This window comes from Wolffia australiana, chromosome 1 (genome assembly GCF_029677425.1).
Source record: "Wolffia australiana isolate 7733 chromosome 1, ASM2967742v1".
NCBI lineage: Eukaryota > Viridiplantae > Streptophyta > Magnoliopsida > Alismatales > Araceae > Wolffia > Wolffia australiana.
In genome coordinates, this window is record NC_135835.1 from 5,560,898 (window position 1) to 5,572,287 (window position 11,390).

An 11,390-nucleotide genomic window follows, 5' to 3' on the forward strand; every position below is an offset into this window, starting at 1 on the left:
CTAGAGCCAACCTTTCCCCAGTTCAAAAGCTCCAACCTAAATGTGAAGTTTTCCTTTTAGGCAACTACAAATGTTACCGTTATCATGTTTTTATAAGATGTTGAGCAAAACATTTGGTCAAAATTTAATCAAAACCTTTAAACAAAATTTAATCAAAACAATCCTTAGACCCAACCGGTTGACTGGTCCGGCCGCTCGCACCTCTATATAAACAGTGTCTCTCTTTCTAGTTTTTGTTTCACTCTCTTTCTCACTCTCGCTCTCTCTCTCGGCTGCGATCACAATCTACCGTTATTCTTCAAGGAAGACGATGAACTATCACCTCAGCCCGCAAGAACAGCAGCAGCAGGCACCGCAACAGCGACACCCAGCTCAAAATTTGCAAACCGCCACTTCTGCCGGTGAAGCTAGGCACGATGACGACGCCCCCCTTGCGGAATTTCTCGCTTCGCTCATGGATTACACCCCAACTGTTAGTCAATCATACGGAAATCCAATTTGAAAATCTTTCTTACCTTGCATTTTCGTGGGTTTTGTGTGCTGATTGGTTGTGCTTGATTGGGGGTTCCCCAGATTCCTGACGAGTTGGTGGAGCATTACCTTTCGAGGAGCGGCTTCCAGTGCCCCGACCTGAGATTGTTAATACTTCCTTCTCCCAAAGTCTTTCTTTTTTTATTCTTTTATTTGATTGAAATATCATCCCACAGGTTTGCGCGTTCTTGCCGATTAGTTGATTTCCCTAACACTGTCTTGGAACCGCCTTTGATCATTCTCGATTTAATGCTCATGATTTGATCGAAGTCACAGATATCAATAGAATCTTCGTCCAATGACTCGATTTCTCTTGTTCTCGATTGAGACTCGGGGAAAATTACTTGTGTACCGTTCTCTCATCAAAATTATGAAATTCTTTCCAAGGGTAACTTGGAATTAGACACTAAATTATTGGGGGATTCTAGTTTTAATGCTCATTTAAATTATTCGACCATATGTTTTTAAACTTGTTTACTTCATCCTTGACAGAACACGGCTGGTGGCTGTCGCTACGCAAAAGTTTATTGCTGAGGTTGCTAGTGATGCGCTTCAGTGAGTCTCCTCCCATTTGATTTTTTTTAAAAGCTTCAATGCCAGAATATATATCCAGAACCCTCATTTGATGAGGGAAAAATCTGGAAGAGACTAAAATGGAAAGTTCATGTTCGAAATTTTATTGCAAACAGTTTGACAAAAGTTAATCGCCATCTTAAGATCTCTCTTTTCTGGTCAAAAAGTTGGAACATTAATCTTCAGTCAACGAAGTAATCGGAACATTAGTCATTTCTCAACCAATTTTTTAAAAAAAGTTATCCTGACTTTAAACATCACTGGAATTGACCTAGTTTAAATTACTATGTAAACTAATAGAATTATCAATAACCTCTGGTGTTCTTCCTCAACAGACGTTTTACGGTCAATCCATAATAAAATTCGAAAGTAGTGTTTCAGAATTAAGCTCATGATTTCCTTTGTAAATATTTTATTGGTTCGTTTGTAATCATGCAGGCATTGTAAGGCAAGACAGACTTCAACAATCAAGGATAAGCGAGACAAACAGCAGAAGGTGAGAAAGTTTATGACCTTTTTGTTTTTCTAGCTTTCAGAATGCTAAGATTTTGAGTTTTTTAGGACAAACGATTGGTCCTAACGATTGAAGATCTCTCCAAAGCTCTGCGTGAGGTAAATTAAGAATCTAACTGGTTTCTCTTCAGATTCTTTAGGATGCTATTGGCAGTGTTGGTCCTCATTCTTCAGTTTTCTTGTAATTAAAATGTGTTTCAGAGCCATTATGGTGGCACTGGCTTCCTCAAATAAAATCCTTAACCCTAAACTTATGACTTTCTTGAAACCGGGTCGCAGATGATAAACATTATATAGATATTCAGCGTTTCTCATAGGAACAGGGAAATGATCCTATCAAAATCAAATCGATTCAATGATCGATTGATATCGACGAAATTTATCTATCATCGATGAAATTGATCGTTCAAAATTGCAACCTTGTAAGCTGATAAAGGTGGGGACTTTTGGTCTTCTTATTTTTTTATCAGTCCCGATCAATCCAATGGATCATGCAGTGCACATGGATCAGAATTGATCAATCAAATACCAGCTTAGTAAATTTTCCCCATTTATGGGCATAGCCTGTTGCCCGACTCTTACAAACAAGAGTCTGACCGTAGATTAAATAGTTGACGTTATCTAAATTAGATTTTCCCCTTTTTAGTGTATTTTAGTTAGTTGTTTTTCCTCATCTCACGAACATGAGTCTGACCGTTGATTTCATTTTAGCCTCATGGGCTCTTGAACTCATTCCGTTGATATCTCTGCCCGTTTACCATGATATCTAGATTTATTGCGAATAATATCGAATGATTCTTATTTGTCTGGATCCTAACGTGGAAAAGACAAACCTGTCTACTGAGCCCGACCAACTTAGGTTTATTTTATTCTATTTTATCTTTTGGTGTTAATTCCAAAGAAATGTTAATTCGAAAGAAAAGAGTCTGCCTTCGAGAGCATATTCTTCCTAGTGACAACTGGGCCCGTGTATCATGATAATCTTAATTTTCATAAATATGTGAAAATGATGCTTATTTAATGATGATTTCTTCTTCCAATTCGGGCATCATAAAGTCAAGTATTTTTAGCGCCAATCATCATAATCTTATTAATCTTCCTTCTCTTGACAATAGTACGGCGTGAATCTCAAGCATCAGGAATATTTTGCTGACAACCCCTCAGCTGGAACAGACGCCGGTTTGAGGGAGGAATAAACAAGACTCCCGATGGAGGTGGTATGATTCTATTTGGGTTCTGCACCTCTTTTCATATGTTCGTATTCATCTAAGAGACGTTGATTCTTACAATTATCTTATATATTCACTCTCTCTATAGAACTGCATTGATTATAGAATTCTGGAGAATGAGATTAGTACATATTAAATGAAGTAATATACATGTCTTTGATTTAATGGGCCCATCTAAAATGCCCCTCTCTCTCCATTCTGGCTCGTGGGGCTTTGGGATCACTTACATATTCATCCTCCCCTATCTAATCGATTGGCATCCATAGGTCAGTGTTGTCAACCAGAACGATTGATATGAAATTTTGCTTCGAGTGTTGAACCAAGAACAGTGTATCCAAGAAATCCCGGTTGAAACTGATAAAGATTTGTGGGAAATGTTGTAACGATGTGCAGAGAGAGATATATAACTTGGAGATAGAATGATGGAAGAACAATGGAGATCTCAGACGAGTTCTTCCCCTTCTGGATGATGGGGCCGATTCTGCATTCCTAGCCTTTGCTCCTCGCAACAGATTCTTGAAAAAGACTCCTATCCTGCTCCTCCTCTATTAAATCTTCTCACTCTCTGTATTAGTCAGCACATGGTCTTCTCACTCGTCGAGCTTCCGTTTCCTTCTTTGGTAATACTTGGAGAAGAGCGTCAATTGCTTTGCAAGTAAGCAATGGTAATGTGTTTCCGAGGCATTAAGTATTTTGGACTTCTGTCTTAGAGACTGCGATTCATTATGTATCTTTGATTTATTCAACTCTCTCTAGAACTAGAATGGAATACATTTTTTAAGAAATCCATTTCTTTAATTAAATATTTGCCATCTGAAATTCTTTCTCTCTTCCTTACGTGGCATGGGTTCACTTAGATACACATCCTGCCCTGTCTCATTGCTTGGCTTCCAGAATCTTGATTTTTAGGACTAATTTATGCATTCTTTTAGGTCTGATATCTATTGACTTGTAAAGAAGCACGGAAAAAGCTTACTGATTCAGACAAGAGCAGCTACTCAAAATGGGAAGAGATATGTGTTTGCATAGAACTGCAATACATGTAGATTTCTGGGGAGTGAGATTATATATTCTGAATTCGTAGGGGATCCTTATCTCTGATTATAAAGTGCCCATGTGAAATGCTCTTCTCCGAGTCATTTAATAACTTCAAAAAATTATATTTATGATTATGAGCTGACCCTCATCTCATATTTTGGAGGTTTCTAATATATTATTTTTTGTAGTTACTTGGTGTTTGGAATATTTACTCTAAAAAAATTAATCATACAGCATCGGCACATGTCACAAACATAAATGAAACTTCTATTTTTCATACAATATTCTTATGCCGAAATTTTGTCTGTTAAAATGGTAAAGACATTGGCAAAATATACTTTTTGAAAGATACAGAGGTGGAACTCTTAATTCACCAGTACACATATCTTAACATTAATAAGTCAGAAGTCTTATTACCAAAAAACTTAGATAATTATAGCGAGGACAACATTATATGTACACTCCCACTTGCTAATTCCTATTTTAGAAAAGCTGTGTGATATATCTTCTTTTAGCAGTTTCTGATTTATTATCTTTCTGTAATTTCTACCTTAAAATGTAGATCTTTGTGTTTTGTAAAAAAAATCTCTGAAAAAGTTGATCATGCAGCATCAGCAAATGTGACAGACATTGCTGACACTATTATTTTCATCTAGCAGTCAATGGAAATTTTAGAAGTGAAATTTTACAGAAATTGACAAAAAATACTTTAAAAATCACATAAGTAGGACTATTAATTTTAAACACAAAGAGATATTAATCAGGCTGTGGATAGTTGATATTTCAGCAGTACATGTTAGGGACTGCAACGTTGCCGACTGCAGCAGCAAAATGATGGCGCACTGGGGGAATGCAATGTTGCACTGGAGCGTTAGGTTATCTCTCTTTTCCTCTCTATTTATCTCTATAAAGAGCCACTCTCTCATCCAGCCACAAACAAATCAAAGGTACAGTAGGTTTTGCTCCAGTTTTTTTTTAGTTTTTGACTGCAATAAATGCAATAATTGATTTTGTGCACCTCAATCCATGTTTACTTCATTTTCTTGTTGATGAAAGTTCCTTATTCTATATAAAATGCAATCACTAATGGGATTATACTCCCTCAAGAATATACGTTCAATGTCTCTCAATGAATTAAAATCTGAGGTTATGCTTATGAACCAAACTTTAACTCTACCTCTAAATGCAAATGGGAATGATCTCTTCCGCAAGATGTGTAACAACTCGTGCATATAGTGGTTCATCTTAGAAACTGGGGACATAGCTTCTATAAGCTAATACAAATCCTCAATATGTTATCCTGAAAAAAAGGGAGAAGTCTAATGACATGTTTATCTACTTGGAAATAGAGGTTCATAGGTCCACTCACTAAGGTATTGGCCTTAAGTGGCGATGGTCTCTAAATATCATCCTAGCAGTCCATGCCAAAGTGATACACCAGTACCACCCAATTCTATAAGGATCTTAAAATTGAGGCCACATCCACATAAGAAAAGACACCAGTATGCATTATTATTTTGAAAAAAGAACGATCTCTCTGCCAAACAGGGCAATTGTTTGCAAATAATCCGATCATGAACATGTGCCTAGGATAATGATAAAATTGTGGAAGTTAATGTTTTTTCTAATTTAGGTATATTTACTATGATATTTTATCAGTTACTTCCTTATTTATTTTAGCCGATCAAAATAGTATAGACTTTATTTAGGGTATATTCACACATTTTCGAATTACTTACACTATAGAGTTTATTACATATATAACATAAGCTTCACCCAACCACCTGCCATCTTGCGTCAAAGAGCACTTTACCCCAAATAGAGGACGATTTGGTTTACAAAGTATAAAATAGTAGAACATACTTGTGACACAATAGAATTGCATGGAGGAGCCAAATGTTCCATGATATGAAAATATTTTACATTCATGGGGGATTTCACATATGAGCATGAAAGTTATCAAGCTAAGAATGAGTTAAAGGACGTCCCAGTGAAGTGACCTGTAGGCGGTAGTAAAAGTGTCTTAATGGCTTGCTGACATGTGCACGAGGAGAGGCCTGATGGATATTATGTGACGGTCAAGCCAATCACATCACTATATTTTTATTTAGGTTTATTGAATGGAATATTTCTTCACTAGCAATCTTATGTGATATTTATAGTTAATTCCATTAATTCATGGAATGACCTAGCAAATTCTGATGAGATCATAGTCTCGTGATCACAGATATTTAAACACGTATGTTAAATATTCTTATTCAATGGATTGTCGAGTTGGACATCAAATTATTCGAGAATGCGTTCTCCAATGATCCTCGTTACTCATCAGTATTAATCAAATGGCAGATTAGGTTTGGCGATTATTCATATACTAAGTTGTTTGAGAGTCTTGTGTGGATGAAGGATTACACATATATGTAACCGATGACGGTAAAGGTTCCATGAGGTAGTTCAAATACTTCTCGGTATCTTCTAAATTATGAGATGAAGCGTGGGAACCCACGCGCTCTAAACTTAGCTTATCGTTCGGGTAAGATTTATCCTTAGTTAATTAATAAGGTTGGCTAATAATTATTATTGGGCCACTCAAGTTATTAGACATGGGACTAGAGTGTCACACACATAAAATCATAGGGGCATTAGTGGATACATTTTACTTAATGCATTTTGGTGAAAAGTCTTAGCTAAAATATAATTAGGGGAGAGGCACCCATTTTAGGTACCGAAGCCAGCTATAGCTGAGCACCTCCCCTTTCTTCATTCTGAGTTTTTTCCACTCATCCAAGAAGAGAGTCTTGATTGTGAGAAGATCTTAAAGAACTTTGAGAAGAGTTGGAGAAGAAGTAAAGATCAAAGAGCAACTTGATTACATGGATACTTCTAGAGGTTGAACACATGAAAAACTTCAAAACAATCTCCAAGGGAGCAAGTCAAGGATGAAGAAAGTTCCCCACAAGGTATGTGGGATGTAAATTGATGTTTTAGATCACAACTTCCATTGCATAGAAAATAGAATTCTACCCGCTAATCAAGGCAACAGAACCCAAAAGTGGTACCTTAATCTCTTTCATCATATAACACCACATAAAGTTAGTGAGACAAACAGACCAACCAATGACGTCCTTCATCTCTTATTGTGTTTGACCCGTCAGGGATCACCATTCACCAGAGAGACCTAATGCTTCGAGATCCTCTACACAACGTTATATAGTGTTTCCGTTCAAATCCATCATGTTATTTAGGATGGACAAATCTGAATTGATGTCAAAAGACGTTTGTGCTACCGCCTTATAGGATGCTTCACAAGGATGAAGGTGGAGATTATTTGTACGCTATCCAATGTTGAGCGTGTATTGGTCACATCATACTCATGGACGATGGTGAATGATTCTGAACTTTTGGGCATAACTATTCACTTGAACAATGCCCATTAGATCTTTAGTGACATGTTCTGTCCTTTCATGAACTTTGTGAGAATCATGTTGAGGTATTTGGCATGGACTTAAAGGTGAATAATATCAATAAGATACCCATAATTAAGGTAGAGACTGATGTCATCATGATCGTCGATCTTTATGACAATGATTCCAAGGTGGAGGAAGGACATGAGGAGAAACCATTGCATAGGCACACCAGTTCTCTACGTGACAGTGAATAAATTGAGAATAGTAGCTCTGGGCATTTCATAGAACTACAGAACAATGAATATATTTTGTGCATCACTATAGGACACATAAATTGAAATAATTATTACATGTACTTGATTGCTTGACATGGTGGAGTAGCACATACAAGATGCTTGTGGAAGATATTGCACAAGAATATGTGATTGATGCAAGGACTGTATTTTCACATCAAGGGGAAAACAAATGGAGATACACAAGAAAAATTGGAGCTGCTCAAGGACTTTGCCTTCCTTTTGGACCTGATTGCATACACAACATATTGTGTGAGCCAGTCAACAAAGTCATTGTTGGAGACCTCCATCTACTACAACATCACGTAAGCCGATCAACAATTGTCAATGATAATCGAGGCACATGAAGGATACAATGAAACAAATAAGTGAATGGATGTTGTTCATCAGAGGAGACTGCCTCATGATAAGCGAGCATCATAGAAAATTGTGATCATCGTCATTCAGAGAAAACTGACCGACTACGAGAAGCTGCTCTAGAAGAATGATATTTTTCTCGTTGTCATGCTACTTGACCCATTTCGTAATGGGGTAGTGTTTGATGATGTATCCTACTCAAAGGCGGTCTTGTATGTTCAAGGGGTTCTCTATATTGCACTAGAAGTTCCTATAATACAGATGTGACATATGTTAGGTTCTATAGGCCTTGAGACGGATGAACAATACAAAACGATGTGCAGCGGAAGACTCTTTTGCGAATCGAACGGCATCAACGAAAACCATTAAATGAGGTACCTTTGCACGAATCTCATTTGTGATTTCTTCGATCCCGGAGAGAGACGAGTCAAGCTGCTCAAGTGTGCAGCCTCTAGACGTATCCACGCGGTCCTGGGCGCGTCAGATCTCCTCCTTCTCGTTGACGAGCCCCATTCTTTCTCCGTCAGCATCGTTACGTCGTCCCGATCACATCAGGGATGGAGAGGGGTTGTGGGGAGAGTGGAGAAGAAGGGAAAGGCCCCTGAACAATTATGGCCTGGGTGAATTTCGTTCAGGGCCTTCCCCTATTTATACTAAGTGGGTATTTTTCATAAAAACCCCCAAAACTTAAGTATATCTTCCGACGTCCAAAAGACCATTTGCGTGTGACCCTCTAGGCCCATGTATCAGTCTAGTTAACGACTCCAGCGGCCTAATAACCTTTATTGGCCTTCCAAATTAATTAACTGTATCATCATATAGATTAATTAATGTTAGATCAATTTAATCCAATCGATAGGTCGAGTCTCCAACACGTGGGGTACCAAGCTACACCTCGTGCTCTAGAGGATACAAAGGACTGTGTATCGTCTCACTCTTGGAACATATTCATCATCAGTTACTGTGTACGTATAGTCCCTCATCCACTTGACGCTCATTGGGCGACTTAGGGTACAGTCAACTGTCAAACCCTAATCGGTCATTCGAGTTAGTACTGATGCATTCGGAAATCATCGAAGAACTCTTCTCTGATGTTTCACTGCCTTGGCCAAGGACTTCGTTGCATTGTCTTCCTTGAGCTGTCACCTCTTATATCGAGGGAGTACGATCCCATCTTGACCACTCAATCGTCTTCGTGAACTTCTTGATGTACCCGAACTAAGACCGTTTAGAATCCCATGATTAGAGACTCGTTGGCCATAGCCAAAGTACAACCGTCCGTCCACAAGACCTCTTTGGTGTCTCAGGTCTAAGGACCACTTACACAACCGTGACGTGAATCAACCTGATTGACAGTTCGGTATAATACCATTCAGGGATTCGTAAGGATCAATTCAGTGAACTCTTTCCACTAAAGAGCACCCACTATCTATCCTTAGTGTCGCCACACTAATGGCTACGGCTATACTCATCATATGAGTAAGGTTAGATAGTGCTATTCTATCCGGATACTTCGATGTCCTTCTCGCGTATCCTTTGAATAAGAATGTTTAGAATACATGCTTAAAGACTAGTGATCTCCGTATTACGATCTCATCGTAATTCACTAAATCCGATCATGTATTCATGGACTTCATTATATGCATCACACGTGCATTATAATGAATATGTTCTATTAATGAACATGGAACGAGATGTGGAATGTGTGATTGGCTTGCTGGCCACATATATTTCTATCAACATATACATGCTCTATCAACAACCTGGATCAATCCAGCCCTTAGCTCTAAACTCACTATTTGAAAGACATCGCCATCTCCACCTTTGGAAGAATGCGAGACCTTCCTACGTAATACAAACTAAGGACGGGTGATATTATGTGCACATAGTGGGCAGTAAAGGTTTTATAGGCTATCAAGCATTTGCAAACAATTGTTCTATTCCACACATATTTGTATTAATGTCAAGTGCTCCCTAAAGACAGTTGTTTTCCATCAGAAGGGCATTTGTCACATATAACCAATCTCGACTAGAAGAGTTGAGTATCAAGGCACTCGTTTGTGTAAAGTGTTGTTGTTGAGGGGATAAAAAATTGTATGGTGTTTGTCTTAACAGGCATTGACACCCAACCAGAAACATCAGTATTAATCAAATTTATCGTTCACTGATGTTCATCATAGTGATCGTAAAATAATTCCCTATTAACTTTTTTTCATAATTTTATATGTCATTTCAGTTATCACAACATCTTAATGAGCATTGGGACTCCAGGAAGGAGAAGCATGTGTCTTGATTACTCTGTGAAACCTTTTATCGGATATGAAACTGCATTACTAATTTGTTTTTTAATGTCCACTAGGGCACCTCAAAACATTTCTAGAAATTTCTTTCTCTTTAGACCTGGGATATTTGTTACCAAACAAAAAAATTAACTTTTCACTTCATGTTAACTTCTTACATGAAATATTACTAGTACATGGAGTACATTACAGGTGTCATGTTGCCACACGAGGAAGCCGAAGCCCAAGCTTGACACATCCCATGTCGTAATGTGAGATTCCTCCTATAGCGTCAGGCGAAGCAACTACAAGCTCAAGTGTGCATACCATCAGCTCAGATTCTTCATTTGAGGATGACAGCAATGGAAAGGCTGCATCAATTTATGAAGTCACCACAACCAATGTTCTTCCATTCTCATCAGAGCGAATTGACCTGATTTGGGCTAGTACGAAATGACTCCTTACAAGCGTTGAGTCCACAAGCGAACATTTGCTGGTTAGTTGTGATACGTACTCTGACCCATGGACTAATTATATATATTGGGGCCACTCCACCTTCTCCCTGCAATGATCGCCTTTGTCCATCATCAGGTCACTCCAAGCATAACAAGGTGGCAATGGATGGCTTGCGGAATGAAAAATTATATACCCTCAATTTCACCAAACAACTCCGTTATCATTACTTCAGTCTAGAATATTAATTTGGCATCTGAATTTATTTGGTATTCTTCACAATCATATTCCAATTTTCAATTAAAAATAGTTTATATGCGCCAAAAACCTAAGAGAGTCCATTAACATGCAATCAGCCACCTTTTCAAGCGTATAGGATTAGAAATTCTACCTCATGACCCTCACAAAAATATCATGAAGATATATTCATTTAAGACAAATTCCGGTATTGTTATCGGAACACTTATCACTGTCCGCTAAACAATATTGATATCTACCTAACATTATCGATACTTGAATCGATATCAGTCAAAGCCCGGTAATTTTGGATAACTGATACCGGATATCAGTAATGAAAACGGTAGGAGCACCTTAGACTACACATATCTTAGCATCATTAAGGCATTCTTATTACTGTAAAAACTCTATTCTCATTTCAATGAGAATAACATGATATTTACTCTCCCACCCGGGGATCGCGCATCCGCCATATTTCAAAAA

General features: G+C 37.9%; 1 protein-coding gene across 9 annotated transcripts; it reads left to right on the forward strand.

The window, feature by feature from the left end:
- The first annotated feature begins 241 nt into the window (after positions 1-241).
- LOC144703185 (transcription initiation factor TFIID subunit 10-like) lies at positions 242-4,901 on the forward strand. 9 transcript variants are annotated; one of them, XM_078575335.1, is made up of 7 exons: positions 242-472; positions 574-638; positions 1,024-1,086; positions 1,543-1,600; positions 1,666-1,716; positions 2,733-2,834; positions 4,660-4,901. In XM_078575335.1, exons 1-6 carry the CDS (start codon positions 311-313, stop codon positions 2,811-2,813), a joined length of 480 nt encoding a protein of 159 aa, XP_078431461.1. In that variant the 5' UTR covers positions 242-310; the 3' UTR covers positions 2,814-2,834; positions 4,660-4,901. The 9 variants fall into 9 exon arrangements, with proteins under 9 accessions (XP_078431461.1, XP_078431440.1, XP_078431466.1 ...); XM_078575314.1 differs by having other exon boundaries at positions 4,672-4,901; XM_078575340.1 differs by having other exon boundaries at positions 4,675-4,901.
- The last annotated feature ends 6,489 nt before the right edge of the window (positions 4,902-11,390 follow it).

Excerpts from the sequence above, each read along its gene's own strand:
- LOC144703185 (XM_078575335.1), top strand. The coding sequence starts at position 311 with ATGAACTATCACCTCAGCCCGCAAGAACAGCAGCAGCAGGCACCGCAA. Across the intron at positions 1,087-1,542 it reads GTTGCTAGTGATGCGCTTCA|GCATTGTAAGGCAAGACAGA; the intron begins GTGAGTCTCCTC and ends GTAATCATGCAG. Across the intron at positions 1,717-2,732 it reads TCTCCAAAGCTCTGCGTGAG|TACGGCGTGAATCTCAAGCA; the intron begins GTAAATTAAGAA and ends TCTTGACAATAG.